General features: G+C 42.1%; 1 protein-coding gene across 1 annotated transcript in view; it reads left to right on the forward strand.

Moving 5' to 3' along the window:
* The window catches only part of MARCHF11 (membrane associated ring-CH-type finger 11), a 116,733-nt gene extending 97,748 nt beyond the window's left edge, over positions 1-18,985 (forward strand). Inside the window, exon 4 of the mRNA XM_055554875.1 lies at positions 18,350-18,985. Within this exon, the coding sequence (XP_055410850.1) occupies positions 18,350-18,672 (323 nt within the window). The 3' untranslated portion in view covers positions 18,673-18,985. The remainder of the gene's footprint in view (positions 1-18,349) is intronic.
* Positions 18,986-19,984: the final 999 nt, after the last annotated feature.

Here is a 19,984-nt window from a genome sequence, read left to right on the forward strand (position 1 = left end):
AAATATAAGTGACATTGAAACCATCCCATTTAAAATTTTCCATGCTTTCTGGCACTTCCCAGCATGATTCAGAAGTTGACAATATTTATTAGAGTATTTTAGGTGAAAAACACACTTACTGGAGGAAATTAGTATTGGAATTGAAACATGCCACAATAATTTACAGCAGAAAAAAAATGGGTTTACTGAAGAGCACCCCCTTCCCCGTTCTTACCTTGTCACATGGGATCATCATGAAACAGAGGCGCAACTGTTGGTGAGGTTTGTAAAATGTGCAGTCCCTGGGTTGTGATAGAGAGACAGAATTTTCTTCTTTTTTTAAAAAAAAATGTATTGGAGTACAGTTGATTTACAATGTTGTGTTAGTTTCAGGTGTACAGCAAAGTGAATCAGTTATACAGATACATATGTCCCCTCTTTCTTTAGCTTTTTTTCCCATTTGGTCATTACAGAGTATTGATTTGAGTTCCCCATGCTATACAGTAGGTCCTTATTATTGATCTATTTTATATATAGCAGTGTGTACATGCTGAGAGACAGCATTTTCTTAAGCTGTAGAGTATGTATGGGTAAATATAGAATTTGCCAAACACTCAATTTCACCACACTCCTAGGGCCAGTGAGGTCCTGCACAGAGCAGGTGTGGATGTCCTCCAGGGTCACCTCTTGCCCAGTCCTCCCAGCAGAGAGCCTGGACCACAGAGCCCCGTTTGACCTGAAGTGGGGCATCTCCACTTGAAGAGGCTTTCTCTGTGGGACATGGGGACCACTTCTCTTCTTCTCTTCTGCCCAAATGACACACCCCCGACTCATTCAAACTTGCCAGCAACTTTGATCATGAGATTTCAGATGTATGTGAAGTAGATTTTTTCGGGGGCAGACAGTCCACCCTGTCCCACCCCAGTCACCACCACCACCACCACCACCAAATCTGGGATCTGAGTCACTGGAATCACCCAGGAAAACAGAGCTTAGACTGCCAGTAGGTCCACATGGAGCCTTGGGGAGAGGACGGGGATGTGAAAGCTACTTGTGTGCCCTGGTTGGTGCTCTGGGTTGCAGTGAATGGTGGGGGTTGTGGTTGCCTTTGTGTCACGCCTATTTTCATAGGAAGCACGGATGTGGGTGCATCTGCATGAATCATAAGATGTGAAAAGGAAAGAAGCTCAACTGAAAAAGTGTTTGGCAAAATAACTAGAAAAGTCAATTAGCCCAGTGCTTCCTTTTTGAGTCTTCCTATTACAGTTTTCCCTCAAGACAGGAGAGGACCAGTCAGCCACTTCGGCTCCATTTCCTTCTTCTGTTTCCTGGTCTATAATTTGACTGGGGACCAACATCCCTCCAGCATCTCAGTTTGGCTACCTGGGAGATCTCGGCCCAGCTGCTGACTTAGGACAGACAGAACCCTTCTTCTCCAGCCTGGAGCTCCTCTGGGTTTCTCTTCAAACATCTCCCCAGGGGAAGACTGGGCTGGGAGGTTGGTCACGCTGGCTGGTCTGTTACCCTTGCAGCCAGGGCTGTTAACCAGATTTGAATGCTCTCCTGGTTCGTTTAGAATTATTTCTTAGAGCAGAATTCCTTTACAAGCCCAGAAGAACTGCCCCAGAGACAGTTTTTCCTGATTTCAGAATATCTTGGTGTGCTTCATGCCCTCAGGAAATGCCCCAACTTCACTTAGAATCTAGCCAGACCCCTTGGAAGGAGAGGCAGAGTGGCCTCTTGTAATTCAGCATCATTAGGGAAAGAACAGCTCTTTACCCTTTATATGCTGTGAGAAGTAAGCTGTTATTATCTCTTTACTCTGGAGGTACAAATTATAGGCTTATCTATGCCTTAATCATACTGATGTTTACCAGTTTTTCCAAAGATTACTATCATAGTTGGTTATTAGTGGTACTGCTGCCTTTAAAACCCCAGGGAAGAAAGCAGAAGGGATCTTGCTTTTGCTCCTTACCCTCAGGGCTGTGCTGAAACGGTCTCTCAAAGTGAATTCACTCTTCAGCCCTCCTCCTGGCAGAGAAAACCCAACCCCAGACCTTCCCCTCCTGTGACTGGGTACAGTTCAAGGTTTTTTTTGGCGAAACATGGACATGATTAGCTGAGCAGCAGACCAAATATATTGTTGTTGGTGACTTTGTTTCCTCCTTAGGAAAAAGTGTGAATCTTTCAACCTCTCTCAATTGGTGGCTCAGATGGTAAAGAATCTGCCCACAGTGCAGGAGACGCTGTTTTGATCCCTGGGTCAGGAGGATCCCCTGGAGAAGGGAATGGCAACCCACTCCAATATTCTTGCCTGGAGAAGCCCATGGACAGAGGAGCCTGGAGGGCTGCAGTCAGACACAAAGTCGCAAAGAGTCGGACACAACTGTGCCACTAAGCACGCATGATATTGGGGGCGGTTTAACCAAACAAGTATTAGTCATCTATTGGGCCAACATTAATTGGGTATTTATTGTGTCCCAAGCCTGGAGCACAGGCTAGAGATACAATTAGTTCAGAGTCTGCTGCCTGTTTTTACCATCCAAGATCTAAGAATGATTTTTACATTTTGAAATGGTTGAATAAATATTAAAAGAATATTATTTCATCACATATGGAAATTATGTCAAATATAAATTTCCATGGCCATAAAAAATGTTTTGTTGGAACCCGGTCCTATCCATTCATTGATGTGTTATCAATGAGTGGTTGCAGCCTCAACAAAGAGGGACTGTGATATCTATGTAACCTATAGTACTTACAGTCTGGCCCTTTGCAGAAGAGCTTTTGGACTATAGCATCCTCTCTGCTCTCCAGCTGCTGGCGAGAGACAGTCAGGGAAATGAGCAATTAAGATACAACATGGAAAGTGCCAGGAGAGAAATATATGTGAGAGCAGATGGGGGAAGGGTAATCATCCTTAGGGTTGGAAATTTGAGCTGGGGCTTTATATCTGGTAGTTGAAACCAGCGTCTGCAAGGGAAGTGATTCAGGAGAGATGAGCAGCATTTTGAAGAAGACAGACACAGAGCAAGCAGAGAGATGAGCATGGCCAGAGAAGGCGAGAGTGGGGTCGGCTGAGGTGAGGAAGGGACTTGGGGGCGGAGGAGCAGGCAGCTGACAGTGCCAGCTGCTTTATCAAGAGTAGGTGAAATCAAGCCAAAATGCATCACTGGATTTGGCAGTGTGGGGGTTGGCTGGATAGAAACGGATTGCAGAGAATGGCTGGGATAGGCAGAAGGGGCTCAGGATGTAAGTTTATAAATCATGTTTGAAAAAGAGCACAGTCAAATGAGGGTAGAATCTTGAGGTGGAGGTGTAGAATTGAGAAAAGTTGCTATTTGCTTATTTTCATGGCAGAGTGAGGTTTGAGCAAATGTTGAGAAGACAGACTTAGAAGGAATCAGAAGGCAGATTGAAGATCCAGGGGCGTGGGACAGCTGGATGCCCTTGAGGTGCAGAGATGGAACTCAGCACTCAGGAGAGGGGTCTGGCTTGCATAGGAAGGGTCCTTCCAACCCTGAGATGGGCAGGCAGGGGAGGAGAGGGTGGACATGGCTGTAGATGCCTCATGCGCTGCTCTGGGAGAGTAAACAGAGGGACCTCCTTGCAAAAGATCTGTTGCTCAGGCAGTAGGTGGATGTGTGTTCAGTCTCTCAGTCATGTCCAACTCTTTGCGACCCCATGCACTGTAGCCCTCCAGGCTCCCCTGTCCATGGAATTCTCCAGGCAAGAATACTGGAGTGGTTTGCCGTTTCCTCCTCCAGGGGATCTTCCCAACCCAGGGATTGAATCTGCCTCTCCTGCATCTCCTGCTTGGTAGTAGGTCATGTGGTCCTCTGCTGAGGTGGAGAAGGCACTGTGTGGGGAGAGGAGTCTGTCGAGAGCATTATAAGTGATGGTCAGCTGCAGAGAGCTCTGGGGAGAGGAGGCTGAGCCAGGAGACAAGAGGAACCACAGGACATGGCTGACTGCCCTCCTGAGGCTGGGCCAAGGGTGCCCCAGTCTACAGGGCCAGGAGGCTGTATGTTTTTACCCATTAGGGCTGAGGAGTGAGTGCAGAGGGGTGAAATAGTGAGGCTAGGCTAGGATGAGGCTTTATATCCAGAGTTGCTGGAACACCAGCAAGGACAAAGATCAACCTTGTCCTTCACCTTGAGAGGTGGAGAGTAATTACAGGATGGGATTGCTTTCTCAGAGACTGGGGAAGGAACCAAAGCCAGAAAGAAGCTGACCAATTGGAGGAAGATTGCCCAATAGAGGGGCTTGAAGTCATAAGGAAGCAGAATAGGGTGCATTCATTGAAATGAAGTAGCTCAGTTGGTAAAGAATCTTCCTGCAATGCAGAAGACTCAGGTTCAATTTCTGGGTTGGGAAGATCCCCTGGAGAAGGAAATGGCAACCCACTCCAGTATTCTTGCCTGGAGGATCCCATGCACAGAGAAACTTGGCAGGCTGCAGTCCATGGGATCGCAAGAGTCGGACATGACTTAGTGACTAAACCACCACCACCTTTAAAATGAAGAAAGTGGATGAGTGAGAAGCCCTGGAGGCGGTGGTTGCCAGCAAAGCTGGGAGAGTGTCAGGGCTTGTGGTTGGACCAGTTTCTGGAAGGGAGAGGCCTGAGCTGAAGTGAAGGAGGGACAGCAGAGGGTAAGAGTTACACAAGTCAGGTCACGGTCAAGTCATCCACATGGACAAGAAGGGGGTGGCTGTGTGGGGCTGCAGAGATCCAGGAGCCAGGGAACCAGTCATCCGAGATTATTGGGAGCAGCTGAGGGGTCAGGAGGGGACATCCCTTGTGGTTTCATTCTGTATGTGAGCATGCACACGTGTGTGTGTGTTTTGTGCAACTTCACTCTCTCTCCAACTTGACTGTTTTCCACAAGAGTGGTTGTGTGATTTCTAAACACATGAGGCTTGGAACAATTACAGCAACTTTGGAGAGAGCTGAATATATCCCTAGGCTACTCTAAAATGAGGTTATTAAAGAGGCCAACTGAACTTGGACACTGGAAGTTTTCCTTGGAAGAGAAAGTAAAGACGCCCGTGGTAATGGGAATGGTGACAAGAAGCAGTTCCCTTAACTTCAGAACCTAGAGATGGTTCATCAGAACTGGCACCCAGTCTTTGGGGACCTCCTGACTTCAGACTATTTTGCAACAAAGAACTTTCTCATCAAGGAGAGTGTGAATGTGATTCTTCTAAACGATGTTCCTACTTGGAACACAGGTAGGTGTCCTGACAGGGTTCCTCTGGGGTCAGGAAGAACCACAGAGATGAGTGCATTTCCAAACATGTCAAAAAGAGGTTTTCAAAACAAATCTCCAGTGATGGCTAAGATTATGTTTACTCTGATCCAAGCAGCATTCTAAGCACTTTCCCTCAGTTTTCACACTCAATCTTCATAACAGCCCTATGGGGTGCAGGTACTCTCTTCATCTCAGAGGTGAGAAAACTAAGGCACCATTAACTAGTTTCCAGAGGCCATACAGATTAGAAGAGGGACCCAAGATTGTGGCTCCAGAGCCTGTTACAGGCTGAGCTTGAACTGGTAATTTGTAAAATATTCCTGTCTATTCAATAAACTGAAACTACTTCTTTAGTTACTGTCTCAAACACCCAAGGTATGATACCAGAAATAAATATTTCTTTTAACACTAGTTTTAGATCAGAAATGGAGAAAAAAACTTCCCTAAAAACCCAAAGTAATTAGCTATTTTGTGACTCTTTTATTTATTGTTAATTAATAGAACAAAAAATATACAGAAACATATTAAAGATAAAATTTAATATTACCATACCAAAATCCATTTCTCTCTCCATTGTTATAAGTGAAGCAATTTCTTGATAAGAATTATTTATGTAAAGAATCACATCTCAACCTTGAATTTTCTTGCTAGATCACAGGATAGTATATTTAGGAAGCCTAAGGTCTGAGCCGGAGAAGGCAATGGCACCCCACTCCAGTACTCTTGAATTGAAAATCCCATGGACGGAGGAGCCTGGTGGGTTGCAGTCCATGGGGTTGCTATGAGTCGGACACAACTGAGCAACTTCACTTTCACTTTTCACTTTCATGCATTGGAGGAGGAAATGGCAACCCACTCCAGAATTCTTGCCTGGAGAATCCCAGTGATGGGGGAGCCTGGTGGGCTGCCGTCAATGGGGTTGCACAGAGTCGGACACGACTGAAGTGACTTAGCAGCAGCAACAGCAAGATCTGAGCATTTTTATATTCAGGTTAAAAATTCTAATTAACATCAATTCAAATATATCAAATTTAATTGATAGTCTCAACTACAAAATACTACTGATGTTATGAGGATGAAGTCAAAGAGTTATACATTTTACTTATGCTGAGACAACAGCTTCTGTTTGGAATATTTACCCACAGTCTGTGTGATTTAAGAGAAATGAAAAGCAAAGTCAACAAAACTGAACTAGCCTATGTCAGGTCCAAAGATAAACAGGTTTTAATTAGATATTTCAATTAAAACTTCTAAAATATTGTTCTTACCCCCATGAAATGAAACAATCAATACATGTATTGTTTACCCTTAAGGTAAATAAAATCATAATCTGCAAGTTTGCAGTAGACAGTTTATCCACTGGAGATGGAAGGGAAATTTGCATATACATATTTCAGCTTGCCACTAAGAAAAGTCCACTAATAGCCTCCTTCTCAGTACTGGCTTTGGTCCAGAGTGTGGGAAACAAATGGAAATCTACCAAGGTAGATCCTGAATCCTTAAAGAATTAATTCACAGAAGATAGACATCTATCTTTAAACCAGATGCTGTAACATTTGAGGTTTGCAGAGTTATTTATTAATATTTTATATATTGTGAAGGTCACTACAATCCTCCCCTCTCCTACCCAGATGCGGCCATGCACACTTTAGGATAAAGGTCAGAGGAGAGCTGACCATCGCAGCCTCTTGTGTTACTGAAGAAAGATTTTGACTGCCTAGGCATAGTCAGGTAATATCCCTCGGGTCAGAGACACACTTGTGAGGACAAGCTTTGGCCAGGGATGGCTCCTGAGATCTGAGTTCTTGCAGAGGAGTATACTGAATCAGCCTTCAAGGGTCTAGCTCTGATTCTGGCTTTGAACGTAACTGTGGCCCATTGGTCAAGCTATGTCACTTCTCTGGGCTTCAGAGACTTTATTTCTGCATATGAACAGGTTGGGTTAAATCATACCCAGTATTTCCTAATTTTGAAATTGAGTTACCGTGTTTGTCCACTTCATATGTCTGTGATGCCAGGTTTTCCATCCATCCATGATTTGAAGGACAGAATTGGAGTTGCACTCAACTGAAATTAAACCAATTCTAACCCATGCTTCCAGTTACAAGGAAACTCTGCGTGTCTGTGTGCTCAGGCACTCAGTTGTGTTCGACTCTTTGTGACCCCGTGGACTGTAGCCTCTCTGTCCATGGGATTATCCTGGCAAGAATACTGGAATGGGTTGCCATTTCCTTCTCCAGGAGATCTTCCTGACCCAGGAATTGAATCCCGAGTCTCCTGGGTCTCCTGCATTGTTAGGTGGATTCTTTACCATCTGGGAAGCCCAAGGGAACTCTAAGATACCTGTATTATATATTTAAAAAAGTATTGGACTCATTCCTTTATGTCTTTTATTGAAATAATAATATCCACAGATATTTTTTTCCTCGAGCCCTGTTGCGTGGAAACTCAGATAATATAATCCTTTTTTAAAAAAAATTTGCATACTGTGTATTTTATAATGTATAACAAGTTTGCAGCTTTTGAGGAATATTCTGTGAATATGCCTATGGTAGATTTGTGCTCCAGGGCTGGTGATTGAAAGAGCAGAAGAATCTCCTTTCTACAAAGGAAGAAAAAAATCATTAAAATAATTAATTGATGGATTGATTTCTGAACAGAGCAAGAGGTCAGAAAAATGGCCAGCATTTTTTTAATTCTCCTGTTTTATCTGGAAATAGAAGAGAATATCCATTTCTGAATCTTAGGCTTTTTGGTCTGGCACAGGCATTTGTAACTATATCATTCATGATTGTTATCTCAAGTAAACATTTGATGACCAGGCCAACAAGATAGAGGGGGAGGCTGCTACAATTTACTGAGGCTAAAATAAGCCCTTGTAAAGAATTTTCACTCTTCTACTTCTGGCAGGCTGTGTGTGTGTGTGTGTGTGTATTTTGAAAGGGGTGGGGCAAAACCCACTGTTATGAAATAAAGGCCCACATTTTTAAACCTTTTCATTTCTAGTCTCGGAATACACGTTTCAGTTTGTCTTTGGTATCTCCAGGTATTACTCTAACTTTTGAAAGAACTGTACTGGAGACATTTTGTGTTTTAACAGCACTGTTTCACCCAGATGGAGTCAGTCTTATCATCTTTTAGATCCCAGCGACAAGTTACTCTTCTCTTTCTCACTCCCTCTCATTTAGCAAAGATTTATTGAGTTCCTACTATGTATCAGCAATTGAAGTCGGATTAGGATTCCTGTCCTCAGAGAGTACATGGCTGATTGGGGTCACAGACAGAAGGTTCTCTGTTCTGTGGTTTTATCTGAGATTTCTTAAGAAGACAGAATTAGCAGAATTCAGGGCAAGAGGATAGACTGCCTAGGTGATCATCGGGTTTTAGCTTAACTGATTTGAGGGGATGGTCATTAGCTGAAATGAGGATAGTAGGTTGAGAAGCAAATCCACATTATGTCAGGACCTTCTAGAAAAGGGAGGGCTTCCCTCACCACCAAATAGTGAGAAGTGACAGTTCATGTTAAAGTTTGCCTTTGTGTCTTGTTCTGTTCCCAGGGAGTGTAGGCATCAGCATTGAAGGGGCAGCATGAATGTGTGCTTGGCATCCAGGCTGGTGACACAGATTTCATTGAGTGGAGAGGAAGGTGTAGAGGGTGACGATGTTGTAAAACAAACGCTGCAAACTTCCTTTTGTGTGCTCTCAGAGGTGCAGTCACTTAGGGTCTTCACTATGATCATGTCTTCATGGGTGCCATTCTCTACTTTGAGGATGCAGAGAATTAGATCATCCATGTTTAGATATTAGCCAGTCTCTAGTGTCAGGGATTTCCATATCATGAGAAGTTTCTGAATAATTTGTTGTCTTTATTTCATTTCTTGCGCAGAAGATTTTTTTGCCAGTGCTCATGATGAATCTGTTTTTGAACCACTGAGCTTTAAACTGTCATGACCATCCTACCATTCTCAACTTGGTTCTGGGGGTGAAGTGAAGTGAAGTGAAGTGAAGTCGCTCCTTCGTGTCTGACTCTTTGCGACCCATGGACTATAGCCTACCAGGCTTCTCCATCCCTGGGATTCTCCAGGCAAGAGTACTGGAATGGGTTGCCATTTCCTTCTCCAGGGGATCTTCCTGACCCAGGGATCGAACTCAGGTCTCCTGCGTTGCAGGCAGACGCTTTATCCTCTGAGCAACCAGGGTTCTGGGGGTAGGGGTATATCAAAATATAATAATCAACAATAGAAAAATCAACTCATCTCTAATAGATATAAGTGCATTTTTGTAGAATATCTCTTTGTATTATTTGTTCTGATGGGCAACATTGCAAATTTGTATTCTTAAAAATCCCCATATGTAATCAGGACACTGTATTGATAGCTCCCAGAGGCTTAGATTTAGGGTATCAGAATGATCACTTTCTTCTGCGAACTTAGTGATTTCTGTAATTGAATATGTATTGTCTTTCAGTCTCTATGGGCTTCCCTCATAGCTCAATTGGTAAAGAATACACCTGCAATACAGGAGATCCCGGTTCGATTCCTGGGTTGGGAAGATCCCTGGAGAAGGGAAAGGCTACCCACTCCAGTATAGTGGCCTGGAGAATTCCATGGATTATACAGTCCATGGGGTCGCAAAGAGTCAGACACAACTGAGTGACTTTCACTTCAATCTTTATATCTCTATTTAAGTTTTTTATTTTTGCACTTCTTTTGTTTTTCTGATTTTTGTTTTACTTTAAGCTTCATATATATTTGAGTCCAACAAAACCCATTCAGCATACATAGAAATAACTTGTGGTTATTTCTTCAAGATTCATGTTAACAAGATTCAACAATGGAAGAGTGACTTTTAAAGTGATTACCTCTACTCTTACATCTAAGTTCCCATAACTGTTGGGCGTTTAACTGTAGAGCATCTTAGGAAAATGTGAAAGAAGAATTAATGCATTTTATTACATTCTAGCAAAGATGACCTTAACAGAAAATATCTTGGGCCACTGTCTTATTTGGTTAACCCTCGTTGTTATAACCACACTCTGGTCTTCCCCAAGTTCCTCCAGGGGAATTAAGTAGTAAAACTGGGGGTACTTTATGCTGTTACTGTTGCTAAGTCACTTCAGTCATGTCCGACTCTGTGTGACCCCATAGACGGCAGCCCACCAGGCTCCCCCATCCCTGCGATTCTCCAGGCAAGAACACTGGAGTGGGTTGCCATTTCCTTCTCCAATGCATAAAAGTGAAGAGTGAAAGTGAAGTCTCTCAGTCGTGTCCAGTCCTCAGCGACCCCATGGACTGCAGCCTACCAGGCTCCTCCATCCATGGGATTTTCCAGGCAAGAGTACTGGAGTGGGGTGCCATTGCCTTCTCTGGCTACTTTATGAGGTTGACTCTAATCTACTCTAATCTGTTCTTCTTAAATAGAGTTAAAGGAGACCAAAAGTCACCATTCTGCTGATGGTACACACTGACTTTTCAGAATGACACAGGTTATATTTACAGAGTTCAGTTTTGTGGAAACTCAGAGAGAGAGGAAGAGAAAAAGAATCTTGGCCAGGAGAATATTTAAATTTAATTGAGAAATCTTGGACATTTTCACAATCAAGATAGCCTTTTCTGGCCAATTATCTGCTGAGAGTTCTTTAGCTTTCCCAAGGGTCTCTGTGATTGAACCACACACAGGCCTTTAGATGGTGTCATAATTAGGATTTTGCGTATCTTGGGACAGCTCAGGATGGGACAGCTTACCAGATAGCATGCACACCACTCACAGTGTTGCCTGCATATAAGGTTCCTCACACCTCTCTCTCCTGGGATGGGGGCAAATGCAAAGGGCTGTTTTATTGGCACTCCTAGAGATGAAATAGGGTTGGTGACACACAAGGATATTAAAAATGGCAACTAATTATATCACTTTGCCCAAATCATAGTTTCTGGGTCTTAATTTACTCATATTTTCAGTGAGGGTATTGTAGTTTATATACCAGGTCTGTCTTGGTTTGTTTGAACTGCTATAACAAAATACCACAGCCTGAGTGGCTTAAACAATAAATGTTTATTTCTTATAGTTTTGAAGGTTGTGGGAAGTCCAAAGTCAAGGTGCTGGCTTACTCAGTCTGGTGAGGGCTCTCTTCTCCCTGTTATCCCACACGGCCTTTCTTTGGTGTACATACACACACATTTGCACACAGAAAACTCACATCTCTTTCCCTTTGTATAAGGGCATTAGTCACTCTCAGGAATTATAACTCTAATTACCTCTCAAAGATCCCACCTCCAAATACCATCATGTTACAGATTAGTGCTTCAACATGAGGATTTTTGGAGGTACGTTCAGTCAATAGAGTGATCTCTTTCAGTTGGTCATTATGTGACTAGAAGATACAAACATCCATTGGAAATTTACCATGAATAGGCTTGTAGCACTGAAGGTTTGCAATTGGACAGATTTAGGCTTCAGTCTCAGAGCTTATATCATCATAACATTGGACAACTGGCTAAATCTCTCTAGGTCTCAGTTTTCTTAACAGGGAATCGAACTATTCAATAATATATCTATTTGTAGAGTTGCAGTCAAGATTACACAAGAAATGAAATGATTAGACTGGTGGTTTGGTAGTTAATATCAACATTTGTTTATATTTGACCATAAAATTTGCAAGTCTCTGTTAATTGTAACTTACCATTTGTCTATGGCCTTCCCTGGTAGCTCATCTGGTAAAGAATCCACCTGCAATGCAGGAGACCCTGGTTCAATTCCTGTGGCAGGAAGATCCCATGGAGAAGGGATAGGCTACCCACTCCAGTATTCTTGGGCTTCCCTGGTGACTTGGACAGTAAAGAATCTGCCTGCAATGCAGGAGAGCTGGGTTTGATCCCTGGGTTGGGAAGATCCCTGGAGGAAGGCATGGCAACCCACTTCAGTATTCTTGCCTGGAGAATCCCCATGGACAGAGGAGCCTGATGGGCTACAGTCCATGGGATCGTAGAGAGTCAGACATGACTGAGCAAGTAGGCACAGCACAGCATATTTGTCTATAATGAAATAAACATAGATAAATAGTGTATACGTCTATGTGTTCACATAGATGCACACGTTAGTCTGTGTACCTTGAGAGTCTTCCCATTATTTCTTAGCTCATTTTCTACTACCATATAAGAATTTCAACCAGCACATCACTTCCAAATTTGGGATATATCTTACTTTCATAAGCACCGTCCCCTTATTTCAATGAACCCAGAAACTGTTTAAACCTTTTCTGTCGATAAAGATTATTTCATAACAAAAATGTTCCTTTGTACATCAATAAAGGGATGCTCTAATTAAATGCTGCTACTGCTGCTAAGTCACTTCAGTTGTGTCCGACTCTGTGCGACCCCACAGGTGGCAGCCCACCAGGCTTCCCTGTCCCCGGGACTCTCCAGGCAAGAACACTGGAGTGGGTTGCCATTTCCTTCTCCAATGCACAAAAGTGAAAAGTCAAAGTGAAGTCGCTCAGTCAGGTCCGACTCTAGCGACCCCATGGACTGCAGCCTACCAGGCTCCTCCATCCATGGGATTTTCTAGGCAAAAGTACTGGAGTGGGGTGCCATTGCCTTCTCTGTAATTAAATGCTACTGGCACGAAAATTATGAAATAAAAAATAAACCAACCACACACACAGGGACACCTACACACATATTCTCCTCAAGTCTCAAAACTCCCAAGTTCCCATGAATCACACCTTGTTGACATCTTTGCCATTAATAATGTAGCAAGGACCATAAAATATTTAATATTTACATTTTCTAGAAATGTTCATTGCTTTTCACTTCAGAGTTAGTGACTCAGATGAAGTAAATCTAAGCTTGTTTTCCTATGACCCAAAATGTCAAGATGACAAATTCATTTTAAGGCTTATCTTGAGATGTGAGCTAGAGAGTGGCTATGGATGATGTGAAGTGATCAGTTATGAAACAAGAGGGGACCAATCATCAGGAGGATTCTCAACACATGAACTAGAATGAAATGAATCCTTACCTCAGGATTTCAATGGTCATAGTAGTCAAATTTTCTCATGAACATTCATAAACACAAATGGTATTTGCCAAAGCTTCAAATAATCTAAAGGAGAAAGAGGGAAAGTGTACATTACAAAGGACAGTCTTGGGGTGAGACGGGGTACCTCATATTTTGGTAAAATGAGAGCCTCTAGAGGGCGAGGAGCAATTCCAGACATTTATGGAGAATATGGGCTTCCCTGATAGCTCAGTTGGTAAAGAATCAGCCTGCAAAGCAGGAGACCCTGGTTTGATTTCTGGGTCAGGAAGATCTGCTGGAGAAGGGATATATACCCACCCCAGTATTCTTGGGCTTCCTTTGTGGATCAGCTGGTAAAGAATCTACTACCTGCAATGCAGGAGACCTGAGTTTGATCCCTGAATTGGGAAGATCCCCTGGAGAAGGGAAAGGCTACCCACTCCAATATTCTGGCCTGGAGAATTCCATGGACTGTATAGACCATGGGGTCACAAAGAGTTGGACATGACTGAGCGACTTTCACTTTTCACTATGGAGAATAAAGCCAAGTCGAAACATCTGTCACAACTTAAATGCAATTAAGAAGCAGCACATGCAGGGGAAAACTTAAGAGGACTTGTCTTCATGAGAACTTCAAGTAGTTTTCCTTCTTTAAATTTAGTTCAGAATGTACTATAAAGACCTGTGGGATTTATTTCTGCTTGTTGGGTAGATTTATGTATTTAGGAAAAGGCTACAGGAATATATTCCCAGAAAATGATTTACGCTCAAGTAACTGATTTGATTTCTGGTCTTTCAAAGGAAATCGACAAAAAAGACTAGGATCCTATGAAATGAGTGGATTTCCCTGGTGAAACCAGCCCCCCTCCCCATTGCTGCCCTTATCCAGAATGAACCTGTTGCAGACTGTAATGGTCTTGTGATTATTGTGAATGAATGCCCCTCACCACCCTTGTGACTTAGCTGGTAAAGAATCCACCTGCAATGTGGGAAACCTAGGTTCCATCCCCAGGTTGGGAAGATTCCCTGGAGAAGGAAAAGGCTATCCATTCCAGTATTCTGGCCTAGAGAATTTCATGGATTATAGAGTCCATAGAATTCCATGGACTATAGAGTCCATGCGACTATAGAGTCGCAAAGAGTCAGACACCACTGAACGACTTTCACTGCACCACAAAGATTCACTATTGATTTTTAATTAATAATAATGTCTTATATTTAGATAGTTACCACCCCCAAGGAAATCTGAGTGCTTTATAGTTGATTAATTTCAATCTGTCTTCATAGCATCTGGTGGAATATACAGATTAGGTATTCCAATCACATTTTTAAGGAGGAAAAACAGAATCAGAAAAGTTAAATTATTACCCGTGGAGATTTCAGAAATCTAATGTTAAAGTTATCAGTTAAAATCTGGTAGTCTTGACTTATAATTCTGACTGTTTCCCCAAAACATCTGGTCATTTGGGTCAACTCTAATTATTCCTTAGGGAAAAAAGAATCAAACAATTGAATTGCTATGATTGACAAAAGTTTACATTTCTTCTTATTATTTTAGTGGTATATAATAATTGGGTTCAAGATATTTTTGTTTATTAGACCATATGCATTTTTTAGTGGCCTATGTTAGTGTCTTTGGAATGCTTTAAGTCATATGTGTTAGAAGTTTATCTCCTGGTAAGGGATAGATGTTGCAAAGAGTCCTTCATGACATAGCAACTAAACCACAACTGAATGGGATAGATATAAAATTTAAATTCTGATATTAGATAGGTATGATTTTTCAAAGATGAGGTATTTCCATCACCTACCAGCAGCGTCTTCAGTTCAGTTCAGTTGCTTAGTCATGTCCGACTCTTTGCGACCCCATGAATTGCAGCACACCTGGCCTTCCTGTCCATCACCAACTCCGGGAGTTCACTCAAACTCACGTCCATCAAGTCAGTGATGCCATCCAGCCATCTCATCCTCTGTCGTCCCCTTCTCCTCCTGCCCCCAATCCCTCCCAGCATCAGAGTCTTTTCCAATGAGTCAACTCTTCGCATGAGGTGACCAAAGTATTGGAGTTTCCGCTTTAGCATCATTCCTTCCAAAGAAATCCCAGGGCTGATCTCCTTCATAATGGACTGGTTGGATCTCCTTGCAGTCCAAGGGACTCTCAAGAGTCTTCTCCAACACCACAGTTCAAAAGCATCAATTCTTCTGCGCTCAGCTTTCTTCACAGTCCAACTCTCACATCCATACATGACCACTGGAAAAACCATAGCCTTGACTAGATGGACCTTTGTTGGCAAAGTAATGTCTCTGCTTTTGAATATCTACCTGCTATCTAGGTTGGGCATAACTTTCCTTCCAAGGAGTAAGCATCTTTTAATTTCACGGCTGCAGTCACCATCTGCAGTGATTTTGGAGCCCCCCAAAATAAAGTCTGACACTTGTTTCCACTGTTTCCCCATCTATTTCCCATGAAGTGATGGGACCAGATGCCATGATCTTAGTTTTCTGAATGTTGAACTTTAAGCCAACTTTTTCACTCTCCTCTTTCACTTTTATCAAGAGGCTTTTTAGTTCCTTTTCACTTTCTGCCATAAGGGTGGTGTCATCTGCATATCTGAGGTTTTTGATATTTCTCCCAGCAATCTTGATTCCAGCTTGTGCTTCTTCCAGCCCAGCGTTTCTCATGACGTACTCTGCATTATAAGTTAAATAAGCAGGGTGACAATATACAGCCTTGATGTACTCCTTTTCCTATTTGGAACCAGTCTGTTGTTCCATGTCCAGTTCTAACTGTTGCTTCCTGACCTGCATGTAGGTTTCTCAAGAGGCAGGTCAGGTGGTCTGGTATTCCCATCTCTTTCAGAATTTTCCACAGTTTATTGTGATCCACACAGTCAAAGGCTTTGGCATAGTCAATAAAGCAGAAATAGATGTCTTATTTGACCAAAAAAAAAAATCTCCCCCCAAAAAACTTGTTCCAAACACTAAACTCATTGTCTGTATGGGAGGTTATCATTCTTTCAGTCACCCATTCTTCTAGCCTTAAAAATGGGAGACTGATTTTCCCCCTTCTTGCATTTACACTTTCTTTCAGTTTTTCCTCTGACAAGTTTCTTTGTTTCTCTGTGTTCTCCTACTGCTGACACTCTGCTCCTCACATAAATGTGGTAAACTCCTTATTTATCCCCCTTCTTCTGTTGCCTGTTCCTCAACCCATCTTAGATCAATTTCCCAATAAATTTCCCGTTATTTTTGAAGTTATCAATTATTTGGGTACACAAAAGCATATAGAATAATACATTGAACATTCACATCCCCATCACCAAGCTTAAAAAAAGATACTAAAGATACAATAGAAAGCCCTCTTTTAAGCCTGTCTCCAATGTTATCCCCCTCAATGTAATGGACATTGAGATTGTTTGTGAGTTTTTTTTGTAAATACACACAAATGTATAAAACATTTTTTACATGCTTCCTTTTTCTTATTTATCACATGAGTTTTCTAGGACATGCACCCAAGATTCTAAATGCTGGGAGGTAGTAGGATCTTCTCATTTTCAAATTTTGGTTAGATGTGATTGTGTCAACTGACACATCCTCCTTACGTGCCATATTCCTTTTTCAGAAAGACTTCATTGGCCTCACCTCCAACTTTCAATGGAATTTCACATTCCTCTAAGAGATACTCCTTCTCGCTTTTCTATCTGAAGGGACCTCTCCACCGGGGACTTGTTGTGATGGGTCACAGATTCAAAAGCTTTTAGATTATGTGGTGAAATGTAAATGTGTGAAAAATGCAGGGTGTGCCGGGATCTCGGGTGGATGGTGGAGAGGAGCCGTGTATCGGGGCACCGCATCTACAGATGGCCAGTTTGCTGTCCCCGAGGTTCCTGTGTTATCTTGCTTACTTTCCTGAGAGTCTGTCTCAGAAATGTGTGGTCACCCGTTCACTGTATAGCATCAGAGAGCCTTCTGGAGCTTGCCTGCCTGGGTCTGAATCCCTGCTTCACTGTTGCCACTAGTGTGCTCTTGAGCAATTGATTTGTAAAATGGAGAACATGCTGGTGCTTGCTTCATAAGGGTGTGGTGAAAACTGAATGACATGATATAAGTAAAGCTCTCAAAAGAAAGAAAGTGAAAATAAAAGTCACTCCGTTGTGTCCGACTCTTTGTGACCCTGTGGACTATGCAGTCCATGGAATTCTCCAGGCCAGAATACTGGAGTGGGTAACCTCTCCCTTCTCCAGGGGATCTTCCCAATCTAGGGATCGAACCCAGGTCTCCTGCTTTGCAGGCGGATTCTTTACCAGCTGAGCCACAAAGGAAGCCCAAAAGCTCTCAAGTAGATGCTTAATAAATGTTTGTTGAATTGTTGAGGGGAGGAAAAGTAGCAGAAGGTTTGCTCATACCTCCTTTGTGTCATCATTTGACAAGCTGCGGAGATGGCAGTGAGCTTGACCTCTGTTTCACAAATCAAGTTGACGACACAGACCAAGCCCCTAACACGTTGTTTGGCTCACAGTGGGCACTCGTGAAATATATGCCGGTTGTATAAATGAACCTGATGGTTTCCTAGTGTTAGTCTTAGTCTCTCAGTGGTGTCCGATTCTTTGCAACTCAATGGACTCCATGTAGCCCACCAGGCTCCTCTGTCCATGAAATTCTCCAGGCAAGAATACTGGAGTTGGGTTGCCATTCCCTTGTCCAGAGGATCTTCCTGACCCAGGGGTCAAACCCAGGTCTCCTGCATTGCAGGCAGATTCTTTATTGTCTGAGCCACCAGGGAAGCCCTGATGGTTCTCCTAAGGCAGCATAATAAATACCTAAGCATACCCTGTGCCAAAATGAAGCAAGTAGTTTGTACCCAAGATGACCTTACTGTCTGCATGGCAGTAGATTCTTATTTTTGAATATTGACTACACCTGTGTAATACAGATAGTAGCTTGCCATTAGACATAATATTTGAGTAGTCAGAATACCAATTTGTTTGATGATGCTGAATAACAGATAATTGACTATTTCCTTAATGTCTTACTTGGATACAAAATAACATTCTCACCTTTTTGATGATGACCAGTCTTTTCCCCAACCCCTCAAATTTCAGGTCTCATTGTCCATGAAGGAGCTGCAGTTTACAGAGTGTTTAAGCGCTGGCGAGCTGTCAACTTACACTGGGATGTATTAAATTATGACAAAGCCACAGACATCGAAGAAAGTAGCCGGGGAGAGTCTTCCACAAGCAGGACTTTATGGTTGCCGTTGACGGCTCTGCGCAACAGGAACTTGGTCCACCCAACCCAGTTGACCTCCCCAAGGTTTCAGTGTGGCTACGTGTTATTACATCTGTTCAATCGAATGAGGGCCCATGAAGATTTGTCAGAAGATAACAGCTCGGGGGAGGTTGTGATGAGAGTGACTTCAGTGTGACAAAGCTGAGAAGGTGCGGTGTGGACCACCCTGCACATTTTGGAATGTAATTGCAATGAATGGCAAAACCATAGCACTTCTAAAAACACACATCTATGAACTTTTTAAAATTTATGCTTTTTATATGAACATTTGAATTGCAAATACATTTTTCTGAAAAAAGAGTCCTCCTGTTCTTTGCTTTCTAATTTATCACATCTTTTATAAGTTGGTACTTGAAATCATTATATGTATTATTTAACTCTACTTGGTTAAAAGAATGATAAAAGTTATACTTAAGGTCAAAACTATTTTTTCTTGCTTGTTTTAAATATATTTTTATCAAACGTTTTGCTCCATGTGTAATTTTTCAGGCATGCTATGAATGGGGAAGCATTTAGAATGCTGTGGGAAATTTCCAAAGTGCCCATCAAGGACAAAGCAAAACATCCTCTGTGATGCTCACACTGGTCCTCCTCATGGCGTCCAGCTGGTTGTCAATCTAAGCGTGACTTTTTTGTGTGGGATCAGTTAAGCTGTCACCAGGAATGCAAGTCCTAGGAATTATGGCTTGTTTTCTAACTTCTGAAATAGTTCAGAGAGCTTATAAAAAGATACAGATGATTGGAATAAAAATAGTCTTACAGACATACTTCAAAGATACTACAGGTTCCCCTCCAGACCTGCAATAAAGCTGATATCACAACAAAGCAAATCACTTGAATTTTTTGGTTTCCCGAGCATATAAAAGATGTTTACACTGTACTGCAGTATGTTAAGTGTGCAATAGCATTAGTTCTTAAAAAAAAAAAAAACCCAGTGTACTTACTTTAAAAATCTAAATAGTGCTAGCCATCATCTGAGCCTTCAAGCTATAATAATAATATCAAAGATCACTGGTCCCAGATCAACCATAATAAGTATAATAATGGGAAATCTGAAATATTTCAAGAATCACCAAAATATGACACAGATACATGAAGTAAGAAAATGTTAATGGAAAAATGGTGCCAATGGACTTGCTTCACACAGAGTGGCCCTAAACTTTTGATTTGTAAAAAATGCAATGTCCATAAGGCACAATTAAAAAAAATGAAGTGCAATAAAATGGGATATGCCTGTCCTATAGTGCAGGTTACATAGACAGGGCACCCCGCCTATTTATAACTATAAAAGCTCACCGAAATGTTGCATCTTGAACATGTAATAATAACACTGCTTCATATTTCCTAACCCTCTCATAGACTAGCCGCAATTATTTTTGTTAATTATTAGTATCTTGATTTCTGTTGAGTACCATCTTAATTAGATTTTGTTTTTGTGAGAGCTTATA

This window comes from Bubalus kerabau, chromosome 18, assembly GCF_029407905.1.
Source record: "Bubalus kerabau isolate K-KA32 ecotype Philippines breed swamp buffalo chromosome 18, PCC_UOA_SB_1v2, whole genome shotgun sequence".
In the NCBI taxonomy this organism is placed as follows: Eukaryota; Metazoa; Chordata; class Mammalia; order Artiodactyla; family Bovidae; genus Bubalus; species Bubalus kerabau.